Consider the following 25,715-nt stretch of genomic DNA (forward strand, 5'->3'; position numbering starts at 1 on the left):
TTGCTGTTGTTGTTGTTGTCTTGTGCAAGCAGTTGTAGTTGCAGCTTTAATTGAAATTGCTCTCATGGCTGCTACACTTTTTCGTTTGTTTTTGTTTCCATAAACGTACTTTGATTGCACGCTGGATTGTTCACCGTTTCTGTCAAGCCTTGATGCACTGGCAAGCCGACTACAATATGATGTATCATTAATCATCATCAACAGAGCTATAGACAAGAAGAGCATTGGGCAGGCTCAGAAAGTCAAGTGTGGCCCTAAAAATACAACAATTAGGTCAGGTTTAAGCTTCTTGCGGACAGAGAAAAGCAAGATGATTAGTAAATTTGGTATTCAAAGAACGTCTTTAATTTCTTTAGGTATTTTGCCTGTGGAATGAAAGCTTCTTTTCATCATAAAAATCGCTGAAGTGATTGTTTTAATCGATTATGAAATCGAAACCTCACTATGAATATAAGTATTAGTTTGAGAGAAGTATTTTCTATCTCCTAAATTTGTATAGCTGTCTGCTTTCTTTTTCAAAAATTCCACACATAATTAACTAGAATTAGAGAACCGCTGGGAAAACCATTGCCATTAAAGGTCCCATTCGTTTTGCTCATAACATTTTTCGTTTTAGCTTAAGTCATTGGTCAACCCAAGCTTATGATTAGGGGGGAATTGTTTACTCCCTTACCCCCACAAAAGCCGCAGGTTGGTGCTTTTCTCACGTTCCACTGACCATCAAAGCGACATTTAAAAGCTGAAAAACAAAAATAAAGGCAAAAAGACGAAACTTTTTCATGGAAAAAGTAAACCAAACTAAAAATCAATAATTCAAAGAAGAAAGCACTTAAGCAATACTACAAGTATGTATAGTATGAGCAATAGCAACAACAACGACCACACAAATATATGGGTCAAGGCTGCAGATACCCAAGCCAATGGCTCAGGGTGCAATGTACCGTCGGGCGGTTTTGAAAGTGGCTTCTCGACTGATCTTTGCACTGTAGATGTGGATGCGGGCCACTTTAGAAGCTGAAAGCCATTTACATGCTTGGTCCCGAGCGACGTCAACATTAAATTTGGTTTTTCCCACACCGTACACCCTTTTTGATGATCTTGTCCACACAAAAGTTTTTTAGACAAAAATATTTTAGAACGTTTTCATGGCCACTTGAGAAACAGACACACACATACCAATGTACGCGCCACCTTCAAATTTGCGATGTTCTGCTATTTATGTTGAAATTGTTCATTTAGACGGTTTATTTTTATAATTTTGCCGTCACCGATTTTTCGCTTGGTCATATGCCAGAGATTTTTGGTGAAATAAGACAAACAAACAATGCGTGTCCTGCCCGTGAATTAGCTTGGCTTCTGTGGGGGGTCGGCAATTGAGGGGCTGTCGCGTGATTGCCGCATCAAGGACACTCCGATTGTCGGCCGCTTTTGTGAGGCACAGGCGCCAACGTTTTGTTGTAACAAATTAAAAAATGATATCAGGGGTACACATCATAGAAATTTGAGGCCAACCATTTGGATTAATGTGGTGACTCAAGTATTCAAAAATCCCTGTATTGAGCAGCTCTATTTTGAATAAGAAATGTACTACAATGGATTACTAACTAGCAGCAATTTGTGTTTCACTCTTTCCAGAATAAAAACCCAATGCAACCATGAGTGCAAGAACGAGCATGTGGCCTTCCTGTGAAGAACCCTAATGAGTCAAACCCAGAGCAAACAACGACCAGAATGAGCCAACCTCAAAATGACTCAATTTATGGCAATTCAGCAATTCATCTACCAGAAATGGAACTGAAAAGTAATTATAAGGTTGTGCATACGCAAGCAACAAGTAGGCCTATTTAGGATGGCCTAGCGGAGAGAACGCAAAGAAAATCGCAACATAATCAAAAGCCAAAACCAAAAATCTAATTAACCCACTGTGAGCGCCGCTTATACTCAACTGGCACTGTCCGGGCTCTGATAGACGGCTCCATAACACCACCCATTCAAAAACGAAATCAAAATGAACTCCGTCATTTCCGCTTTTAAAACAAAGAAAAACAGCTCCACAGCCTCCGCAGCGAGCAGCAATGGAGCAGGTGCAGCAGTCTCGACCAGCAATGGTATACCCGCCGGCAATGGCCAGCAAAACGGCATTGTGGGCACCATTACCATAGCCAGTGTGGGCGGCGGAGTCACCAAAAAGAAGCCTGTGGCTCAGGACAATGGCTACCAGTACTTGCGCCACATACGTGAGATAGAGACTGCCAACAAGTTGCTGTCGCCCGTCGTTGTGGTGGCCACCGATGGTCTGCTCGAGAGCAGCGAAATGCTCAATTTCCGTCCAGCCAACGGGCTTAATGGTGCCACCGCAAGTGGCAGCGATGTTGTGGATCACTGCGCGCCTGCCACCGTGCGTCTGTCCAGTGACTCGGACTTTAACATGAATGGCAAGAGCAGCGAGGCAAGTAGTTGCACTGGCAGCCTCGTTACCCTAGCCGAAAATGGCAACATGGACACACGCGAGCCGTTGAGCGGTGCCTGCTCACCACCGCCGTCATATGCGGGGGCAGTGCCGGACGACGATGACATATCGGAGCATTCGACGGCCGCCTGCAACAGCACGAGTAGTAGCAGCGAGCACAGCAATAGCACTGTGGTTCACAGTCCCACTGTGGTTACATCAACAACCGCCTCTGCCGCGCAAGCACAGCCAAGTCCAGCCAAAAGTCTGAGTTTGAGTCTGAGTAGCAATTCCTCGGCTAGTTGTTCGTATGCCTCCTCGATTGCCATTACCTGCGAACCGCACTCAGCGTCCACCACGACTCTGTCGTCATTGGGCTCCGAGCCCGCCACCGCTTCCCAACCGCTGGCCGTGTGCACTTCCAATGGGGGAGATGACTCCCAAACACCGTTGGCATCGCCTGTCATGCACAGAACGGCCGAATGTGAGAATTATGTGCCCGCCTTTATGAAACCCACAAAAGCCGCCTTCATGAAGTCAGCGCCCGTCACATTGCCCATCATCGTGCCGAATGGCACCAGTAGCCTGACAGTCAACTCGGCGGCGAGCACTCCAAAGCACACACGCTACTCCAAACCGCGCCTCACTCTGAGTCGTGTGTTTAATCACTCAATGCCGTCGGTGCATGGTCGACCCAATCTGAGCATTGCGCCACCAGCCGGCCAGGCAGGAGTGGCCGGCGCCAATGGCACTCCACCGAAACGCATTTCAACGCATCAGAGGAACTTGAGCTTGGATTTTAGGTGAGTGACAAGCCATTTGATTGAGAGGCAGCTCCTCTTTACGAAAATATCTGTTCCCTATCTAATCTAAATAAAATATGTTAGAACATAAATTAAGTTAAAGGAATCAGGATATTTACATGGCGGTTCTTTCCCCTAACTACCCAATTGTCCCAGACAAGCACTTCAGAGAACTCGTAATTAAATTGCTGGGCTCTTTGCATATCAATCGCACACACAAGAGCAGACAACCGCATGTATTTTTATATTTTCAATGCCAGACATACTAGGGATGTGAAGGATGTGAACATTGCGAAATAATTGCAAATATACAAGGAGGCTGAATCACGGTCCTCCATTGCTGCGAACTGAAGTCAGGAAGAACAGGTGCTCGATGTAATACTGTTGTTTATTTGCTTTGAAGTCGGGCTGCCTAATGAAGCCAGAAAGAAAAGCAAATAAGAACGTAGGCCAGAAATAAATTGTGAAACTGCTGTCAAAATAAAGTGTCAATCGATTGCCAAAAATAAAAGCCTTAGCACATTTGTTCGTGTGTACGAGTCAGCCTCTATACCCGCATTTAGATAACTACATATGAGTTTGTTGGTCACTGACTCTTCCTGCATCTGTCTGTTTATCTAATTACTCGAACTGCATGGATTTTGAAACCCAATGCAATTATGCACATACTTGTACATATGTGGCTATTTGCGTGCGAGTGGTTGTTATTCCAACAGCAATAACAACAAATGTAAAATGTGCAGGACTTTCCCCCTCTCTTTGCGATTAGGCTCTAGGCCATGGACATGCTTGGCACTTGTTTAACTTGTGTCACCCGACTTGCTGCCTCTTGCATAATTGATTATTGATTTTGGCGGATTGCAGTACAAAAATATCACTTGGCTGGCTATTATATTCAACTCCAAGCAATTAATAATGGTCTTCTGTGAAACGGAAAGCTCTACAACGCGCTCTGGCAAAAAGGTAGAGCAACGAGAGTCATTAAGCCTTTTCTGAAATGCCTCATGGCCAAGTGCTTGCTCTACCATTCTGACTGACTTCTAATGCAAAGGAATGGTGTACGGTAAAAGCAACAACAGGGTCGGCAGTAATTTGCATTTGTTCACAATGTGGACAAAATGGACGAGCAGCCATCCCGAAACGTCTCCTTTGCGTACAGTTGAGCTCAACAAATTTTGCACCAATTTGCTGCTGCCTTGTCTGCCAGTCTCTCCTTGTATACTTGTACATAAACGGCTTAGTTTACCAATTACCTTTTCGGTCTACATGCGGTCGGTACGGCTCATAACCTTTGTGCCCCTGCATGAAACCACAGCTCGTAGCCCAATTTCCCACTCTGTACAGCCCTCACTGTCCACACACACCCACAGGCACTTTACTTTTCAGTGTCTATTGCGATTCGCAATTGGACTTTTATTGGCACCATCACGACCGGCCAGGGAAAAGTTTTTGTGTTACATTCTTCGTCGTCTTTTTATTGTGCTTCAAAAGCCAATCGGCCAGACATTCAGGCAACAGCTGTTGCTACACCCGCTAATGAGCCTGCAATTCGTAAAAAACTTTCAACTAGACAATTAATAATTAAGGCCGGGGCTTGTAATATTCAAGCCAAACAGGAATACCCAAAAGCTAGCTGAAGGCCACGCAAGCCAAGCTGCCAAGTGTCGCCTTGTCTGGGTGGTTGATTGGATGATTGTGGCTGGCAGCCTTTTGAATGTATTGAATAATTGACAGCGTCAATCAGTAAGCCGTTAAATTTAGAAGCGTTCAGAACTCTGCTTTAAATGGGCGTGGAATTGCCTTAACACCAGCACGCTAAGAAGGTGCGCCAAGGCGCCGGCCCGGCTTAATGGCGATCATAAATACAAAGCTAAGTGCAGTAACAAGCACAACAACGCCTCTCATTAATCAACATGGCACGTTTCAAAACTTTGCAGCGTCTCTTCTTCGCCTTTTCTTCTAGTCCACGATGACCACAATATTGTAGTACAAAATGGTATTACAATTCTTCCTGGTACAGTCAGTCTTGTTGCCTGTTAACCTAACCTCAACCTTTCACCATTTCTGCACTTTAAATACGCATAGACCCCTAAGAAGATGTAATGATTTATTGGTGCTATTATTCAGCTACAAAAAGCTATTGTGCAGTATGTTTGTGTGATTATGGGAACGTGAAGAGTGCCAAGTCCCATCCCGTTTTCCACTTTTTTCCAAATGTTTGCTCTTAAGACTGTTTACGTTACGTTCTGCATAGTTATCAACTTTGTTTTCAATCCTATACTAATTGAGACCGCGATTTCATATCTTTTATGGGTTTAATTTCCCAATTTTCCACATTTTTAAAAAATTTCATTACACAGAAAAGACAATTTTTCTAATCTGACTACTTAGAGAGGTACGACTGTAGGCTACGTTGTGAGTTGGCCCGACACTCTGACGCCAGTCGCACCGTCATTTGTTTGCAAGGGAGCGTCCGTATAGTAGTGTCCCTGTTGTTGTGGCCCAGAGCTGCGTTAAGCAGGCTTTGCAAATTGCAGCTGGGCGTCAAACCTCGATGTCTTTAAACTGCCTAACAACTTTTGTGCCGGCGTCTCCGGTTGGGCGATCGGGCGGTCGGGTTGTCGGTTGGTCGGTTGCAGCCTATTAAAAATTTCCCCATTTCAATTTGACGTCGTCTTTTTGTTGCTATAGTTTTTGTTTTGCAAAAATTACCACAATGGCGTCAAAACTTTCAGCCTGTCGCGCCACACGTCATTTGCCATGCATGCCACGCCATTCCATACCATGCACCTAGCATGCAACCCATGCCCACGCCTCCCGCATCCCACTCCCTGCCCTTCTGTGAATTGCCCACCGACACGCAGGCGCGCCTGGCGTCATCATGCCGCCAGCCATTCAAATAGGCAGACAGACTCGGGGGACTTGAATAATGCAAAATTATTATTGAAAATGTAAGAAGAAACTTTGCATTGTTCCATGCTGCTTTTGTTCTTGTTGTAGCACCGCTGTGCATGCATATAGTATATATTTATTATGTATCTATGATAGGCCTATGGACGAATATTGCATGAGCTCCGAGCACGGCCCGACAGGTTTCGCTTCGATGTTGCAAGTAGTTTTAATCAATTGAACAAGCTGCTGCAAACTTTTGCGTGAAGTTGAAGTTATTGACTATGAAGTTGCCGGGCTCCCTATACGGCGCTATATGTGCAGTGTTTAATTAACATGTTCTTTACAATTGTGTAATAAGGGATATTAAATGTGGCAGACATTACATGTTCAATTTTCAAACAAGAATTCACAGAACGACAATAACTGCCTAGTGATAGAAGTAAAGTACAGGCTCTGCTTCGCCCGAGTTTGTAGAAAATAGAAATGAGATTGACTGCAATTTTTTTAAATATTCATTTCCCACGACAATCCACGCTAAAAGGATTATGGCATAAGTCTGGAAAATAAAACTTAAACACAGAACACGGTGCTTTCAACAAAAAAAAAATGTAATAAAACATGTTTTAATTTGAAATGTATGAGAACTGTCGCCTTATCCGAATACTGTGTTATCTCAATTTTCCCGGTATCACTTTTTCTCGTCTTTACTGCACAATCTAGTCTACTTGTAGTGTTTAAAGATTGAAAGTGCAGAAGAGTTGGTGCTACTTTGCATATTTTGCGCTGAATCGACGCTTCCTTGCGTGTCTCCCAGTTGCCCAACTTTGACACAATCAATTGAATTGCTGGTTTTGTTGTTCTTTGCCTTTTATCGCTTTTGTTGTACTAAATTTGCTGTTTGTCGCGTCACTTGCAACGCAAGTTGCATTCGAGCCACTTGGCTTGCCATTGATTTTCAATTAGAGAACAACGTGCGCAGTTGTGGCCAAAATAGCTTAAGGTTAAGTCAAGGCAAGCCAGGGAAATACATACAACCTCCAGCCGATTTATGCGCCCCTCGCAGCTGGTCGGGTAGGGTGGGGCATGGCTGCAGTCCTTAATATTTACGAGCATTTGCTCTGCCTCCAGCCTAGAAGGCTGAATGTATGGATATGCGGGCCAGCAATGTTTAATGGTGTCGACACGTAGAGGTAAATTCGCAGACTGAAAAAATATACACAGAATATTATTATAGTAGATGCATGTAAATACATATTTACATAAGTACGAATGTATATGTATGTATATATTAAGGCTCGAGCAGTGCGCAAAATATCCGCTTGAGCATGCAAAACGTGCACTTGACTTAGTTGGAATTGTGGGGCATCATCAGCGAACGGGTTGCAATGACGGGTGCAGGTGTGGGGCAAGGGGCATGGGGCTGGTGCTCTGTTATATGCGTGTGCGCACGAAAAATCTGATTTTCAAATATCAACAATGTGTCCGCCTAGCTCTTTGATACGGAAAATGCAGTGAATAAACAAGTCAACAACAATCGGTTGGGTGTGTGTACGAGTATGTGGTTGCGAGTGTAGCGGAATTTTACATTCGCAATACTGCCGTCGCTGCAATTTGCATATAAAACTGCGATACCAATAACAACACCAACATCAACGACGCCCCGCTTAGTCAGTCATGAGCGTTGTGGAAGCGAGACAAACATCGACCATCGATAATGGTGCCATCTCTTGGCTCAATTTGTCGCAAAACTTTCAACTAATTGGTAACTGACCGACGCCCGAGTGGTCTCAGCCGCTGGCTCAATTGATATGCAATTGTCGAGCATTGCATAACTCATTTGCGTTTCGATTTGGCTTTGGGTTTGCGTTTCAAGTGAGTGCCTGAAGCAGTAGCAGCAGAAGAAGGAGAGACTTCCCTGCCTTCGTTTTCTTGCTTTAATTAAGCTAATTGAGAGCAGGGCGGTTAGTGCGGAAGAAACGGAGAGAATTGAGAGACGAACAACCAACAATTGATTAAAATGTCTGAGACGTTGGTCGGGGTGCAGCGTTGGAAGTCATTCATCTTTGGCTTAAATAGACTGCAATTGGAATGAGTTTAAGCAAATAACATCAGTGCATGGATGGTGAAGGAGGCTGAATAGAATAACATTATCATGGCTTATGGTTTCTACTGCACAAATGCAGCATTGCATTGTAAGTTCTTATTCCAGCTGACTTGGTATACCATTTTCAGATGAGTCTGCCTAGCTAAATATTTAAAGTATAATATATTAGAAGTATGTATGTATAATTGTGCTTAGTACTTCTTCCACCTATTAAAGTACTTGAAATACTTTCTAAACCAAGTCACATCTAAGCCTGTGTAAAAACAATCTAATTCATTACCCAAAGGGTAAAAGAATATATGCCTAATTCTGTTTTTACACGGTAGATTGGTTCCAGAAAAAGTCGTATAAAACAGTGATCATATGTTATTTTAAATCGTGCTAACTGAAATAAAGTCGCAATAAAACCGTGTAAAAACAGAATTGGGTGTACTTGTTTAGTCACATACAGAAGCAGGGGTGGCAGCATGATAGACGAACTCAAGGACCTCAGAAAGTAAAGAGCATTCCTTTCTTGTTTTAACTTTTAGTTAAAAGAAAAATAGAAAAATTACATATAGTATACCATCGGTGAATTTGTACGCATTTCGCATCTGATTTTTGATGACTGACATCCACTTTGTTGCAATATGTTCGTAGCGCATCAATTTTTATGAGTCGCCATCAATTGTGCGAATGACGGTAAAGTCAATAACCAGGATTCCAGCTGCCTGGACTTTGTTTTAGAGCCTTGCGTCAACACTCTAGTATACATATGTATGTACATGTGTTTATGCGGGGCACGTGCAAGACGTTCCTCGGAGGTAGGGGGCATCACCACCACCTTTGTCGCTGACTGCCCCCCTTCATTCTTTTTCCAACAAACTGCTATACATTAAAACATAAAATTGTGAATGCATTGCATACGTTACGTGTTCATGCTGGAAGAAGCTTCGCTTCCGTTCTGGTCGTGTTTGTTTGTGGCGCCTTTGGCAGAACATGCAAATTTCCCATATGACATGCCGACACACGGTTGCGCAATAACCGTCGCGTCGTCTGTTTTTATGTTTATTATTAAGGTTGACAGGAGCTGCTTTGGCAACAGCGAACAGCCAGCATTCTATTAATGACACCTACAACTGCCAATTAGCGACGCACACGCGCAACTGCTTGGCAACCTGTAATGAGAAAACTCCATGGCTGGCACCCTTTTAGCCCATTGGCCCCATCCTCAATTGGTTCGACCAAATTGCAAAGAGCTGGCGCCTCTGTTGCACCTTGGAACCTTTGGCCCCGTATCTCGCCTCTACTTAAATTACTGCTCAGTTATTCATGAGGGCAAGGAAAGCAAACCCAAAAGCAAAACGAAATTCACGAAATTGGCAAATCTTCGGCTAACTCTTGCAAAAAATGGTTTAACAGTCCACATTAGTTGCGACCTTCAGTGAGCGGCCGCCTCAGACCTCCTGTTTGGGGAAGGGGCGCAAAATATTTTCAGCCTAGCACGCATTAAATTTGCATGAAAAACGTGGCAGAAAACACTGACAAATCCCGTTTGCCATATGCGCATCCGTTTTTCCATTTTTGGGCCTTACGCTCATAAATAAATAAAACATTAAAATAATTGGCTATAAAAAGGAAAACGGAACGGATTTTTTGTCACACAATAAATTCTACTCTGTGTAACATAACCTCAAATTGACAGCTAACGGTATATTTATGAGAGAGAACTCCCTCACCTCAACACGAGCGAGGCGGGGGCAACTAAATCAAAATTCAATAAAAATAGCGCAAAATTTGCGGCGCGTGTGAAATGCCATTGTAATTGCCACACACATACACACACTGAAACATTTATTTTTATGTATACATATATATAAATAAATATATATGTGTGTGTATACACGTCATGCTGCTTGCGTGCCACACCCTGCGCAGTACCGTTTAATTTGAGCCTGCGTGCGACAATCCCCGCAATACACAAGCAAAGCAGGCGTTTGGACTAGCGTCTGGTCGTTTGAGCATTTGAGAACTGACCCATCCCCTACTCCTCCTCCCTCAGCCTCTCCCTCATCATTTCAGCATACTTTGTTGGAGGTAGAAAACACACAAAAACCCCTCTCCACTCATTCGATTGTGGAAACGTTTCCTGGCCAACGTTTTCTAAGCTGTTACCCGAGCAGCATCCTTGCCCTGTGACCGCACTCCTTTCGCCGCAGCCGGCGGGCCCATTGTGTTTTCAGCGAGATGTGTTTTCCAGCAGCAGCCGCTGGGTGCTTCGTGCTACTTGCTACTTGGAGCTTGTTGCTGTCGTTGCCTGCCTGCGTTTATCCATACATATTTCTTCCATTAATGTTTCATTTCATTAATTTACTGCTTGTTTGACGACGTCCTTCTCGCTGTTGTCGTTTTTCTCATTTTCGGGGTCTCCTCTCCTCCTCCACCTCTAGACGCTCCTACAACGACGCCCGCCAGTGCCAAGTGGGACCTGGCAGCATGATTTGTTGTATGGGCTTCCGTTCCTGTCGCTGCTGTTACTTTTCGTTTAGCAAATTGAGATTTGTCCTAGAATTCGAGGCACATTATAGTGCGACATAAATCTATTAGGATTTAATTCTATAAATTAATCTATTGAAACGACGTCTTCAGTTTGTAATAAAATTACTTACCACAGCACTCAAATATATTATCGAAACTATCGATAAGCAATTGGCGAAAATTTTCCTTTCCGTCTACATTATAAGAATAATGTTTTTAATCGTTGAATATTAATATTTTGAGATTTAAAGTATTCGGAAATCTTTACCCCCATACATATATTTTTCAAAGAATATAAGCTGAAAAAAATGAACTATTTCTTGCAATTTAATTTCGATAATAATAATTTATAATTGAAAAAACCCTTCAGTTATATAAAAAATAAATATAGGATTGTATCTAAAGCCGCTCTTATTTTATTTGCACTTTTCATATACTCGAAATGTTTCATCACCACATTGGCTGTGACATCCTAACAGCGTCACTCGCTGCCTGATTTCGCATCGCCAACTCACTTGTTTGTGCTATTTACGGTAATTGGAAGAGATTTCCCGGATTTCCTTTCTAGGTTTAATGCACACACCGATGAGCATTAATTTATTTGATCGCTTTTACTGCGAAGTTGTTTCCTTAGATTTTAATCCTACGCCTTAGCCAGCCAGATTAAACGACTGTGGAGTGAAAGGAACTTCATCGTTAGTTGCTGTTTGTTTCTGTTGACAGCCCAGCGGCTTTTTAATACGCTCAATATAACAGAGTTCGGCAATTGCTCCATTCCTGCTCTTTATGTATGTGTATGTATGTATAAACCTTCTAGTAGTCCAGTACGTAGAGCAAACCGTGTGGTTTCAGTTAGTGGGGAACTAACATTTTGAAATAATTTCTTCCAATATTCCAAACACGCGCTGTACGTTCATTAAACCGACACAACTTCGCAAATTAGAATTTTCACTTTGTGTATTTGCTCTACGGGGGGGCAATACAGAAAAAAGCCACCAAGTGACGCCCAATGTTGGTCCTCATGAGCTATCTCTCTCTCAAAGTTCAATGGCATTTGGCACTGAATGCAAATGCAAATTTGCATCGTTGTGTGTGTGTGTGTAGAGAGAGAGAGAGAGAAAATTAAATGCATTTCGCTATTGCCATCATCGCTCTTTGTTGTTTTGTTGTTGCTGTTTTGATTCCTGTCTACCGCAAAAACTACTTTAATGTAATGCCAAACAAAAGTCGTCGGCAACCAGCGACGTTTCTACTATCTGCGAGTATTTGCATTTCCTTCTTCCTCTCTCTCTCTCTCGCTCTCCTTCTCCGCTTATGCGAGTGAAATTCGCGAAATCTGGACTCCAATGATACCAATCACAAAATGAATCCAGCTTTTGAAAAAGTCAATCTTAATAAATTTTGCCAGGCCGCACAACGAGTTGGCCATTGGAGTTCGCTCCTACCATCGTCGCATAGCCAAGTTTAAAAAATAATAATGATAAAATAAATATAATAAAAAAAGTCCTATATTTATTATAGTTATAAAATTATGAAAAGAGTATGAACTTCATGTTTCGGTACCCCTGTTATGTGACTGACTGCAGAGCCCCACTTCCTATCGGCTTATACCCTTTTATGCTGACTTTGAAAGTTTCCGACAAAAGTCGAAACAGCAGTTTAATTTAGTATTACCATGAATTTTGCGAAATCAACAAAATCTTCACACAAAATATATGTTTGGCGATTTCTCTTGCATAAACTTGGTGGGTCTCTTTCGTTCGTTCGTTGTGTGTATGTTGCTGCGCACTTTGGCACGCGTCGTTGCACATAAAAAGCCGCCAACGCAGCCACTGCGTTGCACTCGAGGAACATTCCCACAGCGCAACAACGACAACAGCAACAACGGCATTCGCAAGAACAACAACCACAACTCGCTTCAGTATTAAGAACCCTTCTAACACATCGTTCATCAGCTGTTTGGTCGCGGCTTGACTTCCACATGCAACAGTGGCAGGCAGACAAATTGTCGCTCTCGCTTGCCAGCCTTTGTTAGTCCCCGTTGCACTGACAATGTCAGCAACTAGAGAGGCAAAACGAAAACAATCGGAGGGCGTATCGTAGAGTGTCTGAAGTTTGGTGTTAAGGTCAATGCGTTGTCTGTCTGTGTACTATGGATGAGTCTCAGGAGCTGTAATTCAACACATTTTTGCACTTGTTCCTCTTTTCAAGCCAAAGTTATACAAACTCCATTTTGCGTGATGTTCCAAGACTCTGCTCAGGATAGTTTCCATGTGTGCAAAAGTTTTTGGACAACTTTGTCGTGAAGTTTGCTGGTCGGCTTAAGCTGAGCCGGTGCTGAGTCCCGCACAAGTTAATTGACATGCGAGTAAAACCTGGCAGCTTATCATGCCTGCAGCTAGCAGAGGCATACAAAAATGCTCACCTACTAAATATTTGCTGTAGCTCTTTACTAATAGTGATGAATGCCCAGAAAGCTTAGCACACACGCATGCGGAACTTGCCAAACAAACTTTGTGAAATATTCATGTGGCCAGCCGCATCTGGGGAGGCCTAAGCCCGCCCCCTGGGAGCTAGTAGTCGTGTCATTGACCCGCTGTGCGCACAAATGAAATGGAAATGCAAATGTTTGCCGAAACGTCAACTTGACTGACATACTCGTAAAATGGCTACAAATGATTATGAGGAGTGCTCTGGCTGGGGCAATGGCATACCAGTTGGCCAGGCCAATGGCCACATCCACAAAATAATCCAAACGCACAGCTCCACTGGAACTGGTGGTTTGTTTTCCTGATTGAGTACCCAGAGCGAAGTAAGTGGCTAATAAACCGCTGCTGAAGCTGATTGCGTAAAGCCCCTTAATAAGCCATTGCTCACCACCTTTTCTTTTTACTGATGGACAGTTTAAATGCCCATTTACATCACTTTTCAATTAGAAATGAACAGCTTTAAACACAAATGTGTTTTGTGCAATGGCTAATGGGTAATAGGTAGGACCATCGATGAACATTGACAGGGAACTGCCACAGCTGGCAGCAAAATCACTTCATCATTTGGCCTAATCGCTTGCCGGTTGGCAATAACATGGTCAATAGCCGGGTCTAAGTCTTAATTAACATAGCGAGCTTCGTTCATGCAATGCAGCGAAAGTTTTGAAAACTGCAATGTTGCATGATTGTTGCGCCTCAATCAACGTGCAGATTGTGAGTCTTATTTAATTAATGAGCAAGTAGCATAATTTACAAAAACAACACAAAGCACAACATTACTATAAGTAGAGACATTCGTTTTGAATACATCTTGTCGACTATCTACATCAGATACAAGCAACAATATACACATTTGTATGCCATGCCCTGTACCCAAGGGGTAAAAGCCCACTCGACTCTAGCATTCCTTGATGCATTGTTTTAAATTAATTAAAATATATTTTTAATTTTTCTTTCTTTTTTTCAGGAGTGGGTACAGTGTATATAAGGGTATTTAAACGCTGTTTATGTAAAAAGAAACGCAACAAATTGTTTGATTCGATCCCCTCGACAAGAGTTTTGTAACTACTATATAGAAGTGCACATGTTTTATACAGATATTTATAGTCTGTACATGAAATGTACAAGAGTATATTAGGTTTGCGGGAGCTGAAAAATGTAACAGGCAGAAGGAGGCGTGGCAGACCCCACAAAGTATATATATTCTTGATCAGCATGACGAGACGAGTCGATCTAGCCCTGTCTGTCTGTCTGTCCGTCTGTCCGTCCGTATGAACACCTGGATCTCAGAGACTATAAGAGATAGAGACACCAAATTTTGCACAAAGATGCGTTATGTGTGTATTCTATACGAGTTTGTTTTATTTTTTTGATTTTCCCCCCCACTTCCCCCCTATGGGGGTTTTCCCGATTTTCCATTCGTATAATCGCCTATATCTCGGAGACTATAAGACCTAGGAACACCAAATTTTAGTCCCAGATGCCTTATGTGAATACGCAGAAAATGTATATTTTGGAATTCCCCTCCCTCCCCCCTCTACCACGCAAATCGTAACTCCCGTAATTCTTGGAATTTCGAACTAAAATTTTGGAAATACCCCCAGTTGGTTATTATGTGTCCGTATGCCAAATTTCATTATGATAGACCGATTTAACAAGAAGTTATAGCCATAAATATATTTGCTGATGCAGCGCTGCTGCAGCGCTGCTCAAGCGCTGCCCGCGGCTGTTGTTGATGTTGCTGTTTGGTTGACTGCGAAAATGCTTACACAGACACGAATAGATGCGCATAGGCATACATACACTCACACAGACGCAATTGCTATGTAAATGTGCAATTATAAACCCTTTACGTGAGTTCGAATACCGAGAGAGGTAAAATCGATCAAATTTTTTTTTTATTTTCCTAATTTTTTTTATTTTCTATAATTATTGTAAACATATGTACAGAGTATTTCAAAGTCGGGACACCCGACTTTAGCTTTTTTACTTGTTTTGACTTGGCCCTGAGATGTAGCTGCATGCTTCAACGTGTGTCACGCTTTATTTAACAAAATTGTAGAACACCTCTTGTTCTTCGGATAATAAATCTGATTGACTCTACTATTTCTTAACAAACGTCTTGATGAACTTCGAAGTGGATTGCTTTCTGAAATAGTGATTCAATTTCTGCTCATATCTGGCCTGTTACTGGGATACACAATTTGCTTTCAAGTCAAGTTTGGGAAATAAATCAAGATGGAAATAATTCGAAATCTCTGCTCAAAACCTGTTTTACTTTTTAAAATTGAATGAAGCACATTCAGCTTATTGGCGACTATTTTCTTCTGGCTTTGAGCGAAAATTGACTTTTTTCAACAGGTTCTGTTTTATTATCCGACCTGCCACTATAAAATAAATATGTAAATAAGTTTGTGTACGTTTTCTCTGGGTTTCATTTAATACAAAAATTGTCTCGATTTAAGGCCTCACCGCTCGATTGCGCTTTGTAATTTTCCAATTTGAACACCCAGTCGAATGGAAGATGCGCGTCGTTAACCGCTGCTGCAACTATGGATGTTGTTATTCTTGTTATCGCCATCAGAGTTGCAGCTCCAGCTGCAAATTGTATTAGAATGTGCAGACATTGGCCAACCGCTTGGAAAATTGCAGTGTGTGTGTGTGTGTATGTGTGTGTTTGGGTGGCGAACGGGGTACGAGTAGGGAGGTAGGGTCGAGTGACACGTGCGTCATGCACAAATTTGGAATCCGAGGCCAATCGACAGCCAAGCGCTGCCACATCTCAGAATGGGACGTAGTTTAAATACTTCGGTTACACTTTCCATAATGATGTTAAATCGGAATCTGGTAACGTCGCATTTCATACGATTTATGACAATGCAAATGTAAATGCAGACGTGAATATCTACGAGCATATATGTATATGTGCATGTGTATGTGTATGTATGTACAATATGTATGTTTGTACAGATGTAGAAGGTGCACACGCGATCCAATTTAAAGTTGCCGCAGACGTAAATGAATGCAAATGCGTAAATAATTGACACAACGACGCCGATATCAACTAACGATGTTCGGTATGCCTGGAATGTGGGCACCAGCTATAGAAATAATAATAGCAACAACAACACAATAATGCCACCACAACAATACAAAAATGTTGCTTTGGAATCTCAACAAGGGACGACTGCAGCAGCAACAACAGCAACAAATACAACGACATGTCACGTCAGGCATTTGAATGCAGGTGGTGGCGCTGCTCTGCCCGCTCTTCAAAGTCTGACAGCGGAGACAGAGACGACGCAACGGCGGTCACAATACGTATTACATGCAAAATGGGAAGGCGCGAATAAAAACACGAAATCAGGCAACGGGTTGGCAGCACTGCAACTCAACCCGCCGCCCCGCTTACCGACCAGACTGACTGACTACTGCGCTTAAATCAAGAAAAGTTTCACAGTGGTACAAATTATTTGGAATTATTGATAGAAGTCATAAATGTAATTCTAATAATGTTATGTTTATGTTAAAAAGCGGAAAAGAAATCTCCTCTAGTCTAACCATTCTGTAGAAAAAGTTTATTCAAATCTATTGATTTTTTATCAAACATTTCTCAAAAACATAAGGTTCTTATGATATTGATATTTCCAAAAGGCAGCTCAACACTCTCAGAATATTCTATACATTCAATCGAGCCTGAAAAATTTACAAATATGTGCATACCCTAATAGTAAGTAGCTTAATAGCCACTCATAAATAAATTAAAATATGTTGGGGTAAGGGGTTATATCCTAGTATACACATATACTTAAGAATAAATCCTTAAATGACATACATTACTTTTGAACAATGTAAATTATTTATTTATTAATAAACCAGCACATATAATACATACGTATGTAAAGGAAATGAGAATATAGTATATAAATTGATAAGTAGTAATGAAGAATTTTAAATATCAATTTTCAAAAAACTCTTTCAAATTATGTTGGTAATTGGCAACGCTCATTAGTATACAACCATATGTAATAGTACCGATCTGGTAACACACAGTAGCAGTTAAGTTACATATTTGTCCTCAATAAAACTAGTCTCCCATAAGCCTTCAACAGAAACAGATCACTCTTTCTTATTCTCCCTTCTATGCAACTTGAAATTACCAATAAATGATCTGACCTAGTGGTTTCAATATTTGTGCCATTGTGCTACAGTGCTGTCGCGCTTGTTGGTGTGTGTTTGGTGCTTTGGTTGGGGGCTGATTTGTTTACCTTAGCTTAGCGGAGCGCACAGTGGCCTGTGTTGTTGCTTTCGTTGTGGCTGTTGCTCTTTATAGCGTTGACATATTTTGTTCATACTCAGATGTCGGATGTTGTACCAAGTTATATGTGTGTGTATGGATAGAAGCTGACTGGCAGTCTTTGTTTGCGCTTTCTTGTTTGCCGCCTGCCTGTCATGTTAGCTGCTACTGCATTTTGTGTTGGCTGACGATTTTTGCATGTTCCAAGCTAAAAAACATAAATATTGTATGTACTGTGTATACGAGTATATCGTTTACCTGTACGCTATCAAACACAAAAGATAACATACAATTGAACTCAAGGTGGCGCAGGGCCTCTAAAAGGACAAATGTGAAATAAACCTCCCTGATTTAAATACCGCAGCAGTGAGTAATGCAAAAGAATTTGTATGTAGCACACCCATACGCATCTCCAAGTTGCCTGACGAAGGTGAGGAAAGGAAAAATACAATTTATTCATTTTAATCAAATTTGAGAACACCTGAACTTAATGCCCATACAACGCCCCGATGATATGTCCCCGATGCAGCATCTTTTCGCTTCTTGGGTAGCTTATACCATAAAATTTTCCAAAGCCTTGCCTCGTTTGTGCTTGTTTTTTTTATTGGCACCATATGTACGAATATATATCGAAGCACACACATAAACCCACTTGAGCTTCTGCCGCTACCTATCTTTGTCGTTTTTTCTGTCCACTCAGAATATATTTATATACTTAACCTTTGTTTAGTTTGCAATTTGCACGCAACTCCCACGCTCCGAACGTGGCTGTCTACCTTTTTCTGTAGATGCCAGCTCATTTGTCTCCCGCCCCTTTGGGTTCAATTGGGTGAGAATTAAATTCCCCTGTCGGCATCTGTGGTCGCATCTACTTATCTACAAATTGCTAGAATCTGTTGGACGGACATTTATGCTGCATTTTCTGATCCATCCAACACATGCCAAATGCCACAGGCTTACGGCGGCATACTTGCCCCGAGGATTTACAAAATGACCGCCTTCCCCATCCCCTTATCTTAGCAACACGTGCATCCTCGTTGCCGGCATCGTCACGGGGACGGCCACATGTTCATTGGCACTTGTAGTTGTACTTTTGCCGTTGTCGTTGCCTATGTTGCCAACATTCTTCACGGCCAATCAACTCGTGCAACGAATAAGTGCAAAAAAAAACGTGGCAACAAGGAAAACCGAGCCAGCAAGAAACAAAGAGAACACAACGAACGTGCGCTGAAAGTGTGAATAACACATGGCGACAATAACAACAACTAGCCAGACAACAAAACCCTAGCCGCATGGGTTGGTGGGTGGGGAAGGCGAACACAAGTTGGGAGTCGAGGGTAGCCAGTGCAGAGCAATAAAAAGTCGCAGGTTGTATTTTTACTACAGCTTTCCCACTACTACTTACTACGTTACTCCATTTTCCCTGTGCTACTTACAAGTTGCAACCACACATACTTGGTGTACTCGAATGTACCACATTGTTTTTACTACGATTACGTGTGCAGGTTTCCGGCACTCTCTCATTCCCTTTGTCAACATCGGCATCGGCAGATCCTGTCAGTTGGTCCAAGTTTTCTGACATATGTTGGCCACAAACTGATTTTTCCTGAGGCCGCTTTGTCAGCGCCGCTTTAAAAAGTTTGCTGCACAATCGCAAACAAAAGACAAGCAGGGCGCGTCCGCAGCTCTTAAACTGAACTGAACTGAGTTGGACTGTAAGGAAAAGGATTAAGTTAAGACTGTGCAGGAAAGAGTTCTTTTATTTGGTATTAAGACAAGCTTGAAGTAAGAACATAGCCTTACTCATTTATCTAAATTTATGCTCTACGTTCATATAAATTCCACTTCAATAGATTCCAATGTGGACAAGCCTTTTAAAATAGTTGATATGTATTTATATAGATACATACAAGTATATTACATACCAGTCTTTTATTGTTAGTTATTTGTTCATTTTCACGCTCGACAGGCGACAAAATCGTACGATGGCTGGCATGGCCACAGCTGAGACTTCTTGTGCCAAAATATAAATGAAAATATATGCGTCTTGTTGCTCGAAAGTCTTTGTCCAAAGCTCCCAACTCCCATCCCATCATCCGACCAAAATGTTGTTTGCCTTGGACTTTCAGGCTGACGTTGGCATTTAAGCTATTTTCCCTTCAAGTCCAGCCATAACACAAACAAAGGAAGTGCGCCAGAGCATACAGGAATATGTTCTGGGTACTCGAATATACATATATACAGTAAACTTTTTTTGTCGGCTTTGTTCAATTCATTCACATTACACTGTCTGCACCTTTTTGTTAGCTTTTAAAAGATAATGCAGGGAGCATCTGGTTGATGTGCTGCACTGCTAAAAATGTAATTTTTCCGAGCAAGAAACACCAATTTCTAATATTTCAGAGACTGATGACCTCAGTCGAATCTGGTTTTGTGTAAACCAGCTTTTAAAATGTTATCGCCTGAGTGTATATCCCACAGCTGTCATAGGATCGATCGAAAAGATTATGTTTTTAAAGCATTTCAAAACAGGGTTTGTAATAAGGTAGTGCAAGCTTAATTGGCATCCGCTTTCAAATCATATATAGCCGAAATGTACATTTGCATCTGTCGGCCCAAGAGAAGTGTCAGCTTAAGGAGATACTTAAATACTTTATACACCGATCGTATGTTTTAGAAAACGTGTAAAAGAGGTGTCCATTACGGGAGTTTTCACTGTATAGGCTTCGACGTACAGGCTAAAGCATGGACATACCCGTTTTTGAATTAACTTCATGCTCAGCAACAATTTAATTTGTATATTTTCGAGTAACAGTTGATACAGCAATGTTTTCTTCCGACTACTACTTAGATCAATAACCTTATATATCGATACCAAATTAATTGATAAGTATAAAAACAAATCTGTCTTGTTGATCCAATTTATATAATTCAATTAAGATACTTTTAACTCCTGATTGGCAAATCTTATTTAATAAATTACGGATACTGCACTAAATTGAATCTAAGAATCCAGATTTTTCTATCAGTGTACACCTTTTTCCGTGCATTCACTTCAGTTGTTTGTCTTTCAGCTTTTGTTTCGCTAGCATTTTAGAATCTGAGCTTCCTCCGATATTCATAAAAGGTGACCACCAATATGTCTCCCATTGCTTAGTCATTGTTGCTCAGCAGTCAGGAGATTTTTTAAAATTAGCTTTCGCGCTTTCTAGAAACCAATATTGATTTTTGTATCTATTATTATTTTTAGCATTAATTGTATTATGCGCTTTCCTTCCCATGTGCAGCATGGCGTATGAGTAATATTTATTTTTCGCCACGGTTGCACCCATTTCCCCAGTTGCCTTGCTGTGCCTCTTCGTTCCTTCTCGTTTTTGTTTTTGCCGCAACTTTCGCATGCACAAAATTAATTGAATTTGTAGTATAATTTGCGCAGCGCCAAATAGCTACAAACGAAAAATGGGAATACAAATAAGGCGCGAGGCTTAGAGACGAAAAGCGAAATTAAAACAAATGCAGCCTAATCTCAAAGGAATGCAAATGACAAGTAATATTATTCAGCGAGTATTAAATGACCATCAAATAAAGACAAAATCTATATGTACACATGTTTAGCGGTTTGTATGCGAATCATCAAATCGGTGAATATAAAAACACATTGTTTTTGTTGTTGTTGTTGTTGTTGCTGCAAGCGCGAACATCGTTCGAAGTTTATAATTTCGTTACTCGCAAAAAAGCCTGTATGCATAAATATGAAAATGGAATTTTATTAAATTGAATTGAGCCGGCACAATAATTGCAACAACAGCAACAACAACGAAGAGCAATAAAGCGTTGATGTCGACTTTGACGGCAATTTATTTCGTCAGCTGCGGTTTCAACTCGCCAGTGCTTGGATTGCTGGCGTCGGTCGTGAAGGGGGAGGGAGGAGGTGGATGGGATGGAAGCTGTGCAACCTCATCGCCTGGCTGCTTTTCAGGCCCCCTCGATCATGCAAATGTACATATGTATGTACATACTTATATACAGCTGCCTGATGCTGATAAACTTTAACTGTGTGTATACTATACACACACTAACACACTGTGCAAATGTGTGTATGCGCGCGTTCGTGCAGTTTATAAAATTTATTGCACTTTGCGCTTATGAAAAATAAAAATAAAAAACCAACCAAATATTTGCGTTTTTATATAAATTGGACGACGAAGCGTACCGAGTTGCATGCTTGTTCGTTTAAATGTAAATTTTCATTCTGTTGTTCGGCTGGAATTTTTGTTGCCTTGAAAGCCAAATAAACGGCTGCCTGTGACGTCAACAAGGTCTGCAGATGTTTAGCCAAATATTATTCTATTGCCATACAAATACATATGCATGTACCAGTATACATACGCTCACGTACTAGTCTGCAATTGTCGTCGAATTTAACCTTTCGAAGAAGCAACTATGCGAGTGGTTTCCGTTGTGCAGACACACCCCAATGCCAAAAAACAACAGTCTATTTCAAAAATTAATAAATAAATGTATGACACTAAAAACTTAAAACTAGTGTAGATAGTTTGGTTGATTGTGGAAAAGAAATTCGGGTTTCCAACTTCAAAAAACTTTAATTTGTACTCTAAATGTTCACTCTATTTTTAACCGATTTCATGTACTAAATCAAATGTATGATGCTTCCTAAACATGGCCAACATCTGCAAAACAAAACTTCAGCGATGGTTACGGCGATGTTGCTTACAAATTTTTTGGAGCGACAAGCACAACCCCAACGAAACAGTAATGTATGACGTAAGAAGAGAGTGTGAAAGCTCAATTCCGCAACCGTTAACCCTTTGCTCATTTTCTGGGCACTTGGCCGTACCGTTTGCTACCTGTAGGGCGTTTAATGAACTTGGCTCAAGGCCGTCACAGGTGTTAGTTAAGCTTACTGCTCGCTGCCACGTGCATTATGCCATGCTATGTATATGGTTCACCGATAAGTCAACCGCTGTACGCATACCGCAATAAATACTCGCAGCTGGAGATAATACTAACGTTGTCAGGTTTTTCGTGTTTTTACTTTTTTGATTTGGCTTTAACAAAACAATATACTGCAAATGTACTTGCTTTTACTTTTCTAGGGATTTGGATTTGTTTGGTTGTTTACTTTTTTACCAGCTCCGCTTTTAAAGTGTATTTCTACCTTATTTTAAATTCCGACCGTGCGAAATGTTAAAGTTGAAATTTTTGCTCGTTACGCTGCTACTTATTCTGCAATTTAATGGTCAATATTTTCCAATATGTTAACATGGCATAATGACAATTGCATGAATTAAATTCACACAAACACCTCATTTGCATGAGAATTAAAATAAGTATACGAGCAATTAAACAAGGAACATTCAATGTGGAAATTGGCATCGCACACTGGTTTTTAGCATATTTGACATTTTCGAAATTTCACATATCAACAAAAAATTTCTCAGTAGGCACAGAAAACAAACATTTTTAAGCTACGGAAACATTTCTTACAAGTACGTTGGCTTACTTGCCGACTACAGCTGTGAATCGTGATAGTTTACACTCACGATACACTCACGCAGGTAGACTACACCGCTTTAATGACGCAAAATATTGCAAAAGAACGCATATGATTGAAGGCAGATACAAAAATAAACAGCGAAAACCTAATGCAATGCATATAGTGTTATTAAAGAGAGAAAACACACATACATGTGCATTCTTATGTTGTCAGACCGCAACCTGGTGCTCGAGAAACTTGTTTGACCCTACACCTACCCCCCTTCACACGCCTGGCTTGAACAACAATGGCAACGGCAAAGCCTGTTGCGACCAAACACACTCAAAATTTGCCACACAGTAACGTCACAAGAAGAAGAAGACTCACTGATAAACACAGCGCTCACACGCTCTAAAGCTTTGGTTCTTACTCGCCTAGTTGAGTGAGATTGGCAAACGAACGGCGTTCAAAGTTGCACTCGCAGTAGTCAGCTTTTGTTGGCCGTTTGCGTCGCGTAGCTTTTTTCGCTGGCAAGTTTGTGTTTCGGGCGCATTGTTTTTTAAGTTGGGGTTTTTAGTTTTAAATTATCATTCCACTGCTGCTGTAATCGTATACATACTGTTAATATTTAAGTTGATAGACCGTCTAATTAGGAGTGCACTAATTGCAGATACTATGGCGTCATTGTTAGCAAAGGCACTGTGAAAATGTAATTAAGTAGTGCCACCAACTTGTGAGAGTGATGTGTCGGGGTTGGGCAAAATCAAAAACATACTAAAGTTCTTCCTGAATGCTGTTTCCGCTTAATCTGCATACATCAAATCGCAAAACACAAGACAATGAGCAATTTTGCTTCACGTTTATGATTTGATTTTTCTGAACAGCTGTTTTAGTAGTGCAAATTATTTGTGTATACATATTTGATCCATAGAAAATTATTAAGCACCGAGCAGGAGTCCCCTTCTAATGGATTTCCTGCAAGTGATTTCAACTTTTAATGGATTATTAGTCATGTCTAAGTCAGCCTTCGGGTTGATTTCTTTATTACAAATAGTGTGAACGTATTGAACTAATTTTGTTTGGTGACACTGCACAATTTAAATGTAACATCTGTGAACAGCTGTTTCCAAAATGTATTAAAAATCAAAATAAATTGCAGAAATTGCGTTTATACTTTGCTGGTTTGTTTGCTGACATCCCGTTAGTGGCTGAATTGATTTTTTACTCGATACTCCCGAGTACTGTGTGGTGGCATACAAGTGTGTTTGCTTGGGCATGTGTACTGACGATTTTCACAACTCTTCTATTGCAGATCCATGGGCATATTGCTACCTCCAGTTTCCCAAGTGACCAATACACGCATCAATCACACACAACATCATCGGAATCGCAGCCTCGACAGTGCCCTGCAGCGCATACCAGAGGTGAGTAATAATGGCGTCTGGCGCCACCCCCGAATCACCCCCACCTGACAACCTTGCATTAATACAATTTGAGTGCAAACTACAAAAACAAAAGGTTGTTCGGCACTCGAGAGCTTGGAAAGTTTCTATTTATTTGTTATATTATCTACATATGTATGTACATATGGGACTATTTATTTATTTGTATATTTTTATCGCCACATTTTGCGATGTACACTCTTTTGCTTGTGTGCCAAATATTTGTGTACGTTTCTGGTTATCAGAGCCGTGAGAGCGAGAGAGCCAGTGAAACAACAATGCACAGAACAGCATACTCACTCGCACCCACATGCAGTATGCGAGAAAAGCTTTTGCATACCATAACAGTTGTTGCAATGCAGCTTCGAGCTTTCCCCGAGTGTGTAGGTGTGTGCGTGTGCTAGAGCCAACTCATTGAGTGTTTTCTGCTGTTGTCATTTATTTGCCTTCTGCGCCTGATATAGTTAGTTTTGCGGTTTATCACATTCCCAACCAATTCCAATTGACGCAAAACAGCTTACCCACCTAGTGCCATTTACTTTACCTAACTATACAGACATATGTACATATGTATGTATGTAAAATCTAAATAGAGCAAGTAAAAATAGTCATTTTTTTACGCCCACTCAGGTTGAAGTCTCCTCGCCCAATGCCGAGAGCGAGAATACATTCTGCTCCCCATCGTCAATACTGGGCACAAATATGTGCTCGAAGATTGTAACAACAGCGGCCAGTGTAACAGCCGCGCTATCCACGACGACGCCCACGCCATCCTTGACATCGGCGGCGACACCCATACCAGGGCCAGGGATAGGAGCATTGGTAACACCTCCGTCGGCTACGGCTGGAATTCATCAGCAGCAGCACGCGCTGCATTTGCAGAATACACCAAGTGTGGTTGGTGAGTACTTACAGCTTAGGTCGTATATCGTCCGAAAACTAAGATTTCTCATCATCCAATCCATCTCGTGCAACAGTCGATTCCTGCCCCACTTTGCGGACGAGACCCAAGTCCAGCGAGTCGACGTCTACGCGCGTCCAGGACATTGCCAGCGTCATTGGTGGCGTAGTCGGAATCGTTGGTGACGGCAACAACAGTAACACGGCAAGCAGCAACAACAGCTGCAGCAGCGCTGGCAGTAGCAAAAAGCGCGAGGATCTCACCAGTCTCGGATCAGACGACTCGGGTAGGTGTCAATCAATCAATAAATACTATTGTTGCAGT

General features: G+C 41.5%; 1 protein-coding gene across 2 annotated transcripts in view; it reads left to right on the forward strand.

The window, feature by feature from the left end:
- The window catches only part of LOC115633095 (phosphatidylinositol 4-kinase beta), a 69,629-nt gene that overhangs the window by 39,684 nt on the left and 4,230 nt on the right, over positions 1–25,715 (forward strand). Inside the window, exons 2-5 of one of the 2 annotated variants that reach the window (XM_030530475.1) lie at positions 1,636–3,252; positions 24,361–24,472; positions 25,121–25,391; positions 25,468–25,677. In XM_030530475.1, the coding sequence (XP_030386335.1) occupies positions 2,009–3,252; positions 24,361–24,472; positions 25,121–25,391; positions 25,468–25,677 (1,837 nt within the window). In that variant the 5' untranslated portion in view covers positions 1,636–2,008. Of the gene's footprint in view, positions 1–1,635; positions 3,253–24,360; positions 24,473–24,952; positions 25,061–25,120; positions 25,392–25,467; positions 25,678–25,715 lie in introns of those variants that run through there. The other variant, XM_030530476.1, reaches the window with a different exon arrangement.

Source organism: Scaptodrosophila lebanonensis, unplaced genomic scaffold (genome assembly GCF_003285725.1).
Source record: "Scaptodrosophila lebanonensis strain 11010-0011.00,11010-0021.00 unplaced genomic scaffold, SlebRS2 tig00001415-arrow-pilon, whole genome shotgun sequence".
NCBI lineage: Eukaryota > Metazoa > Arthropoda > Insecta > Diptera > Drosophilidae > Scaptodrosophila > Scaptodrosophila lebanonensis.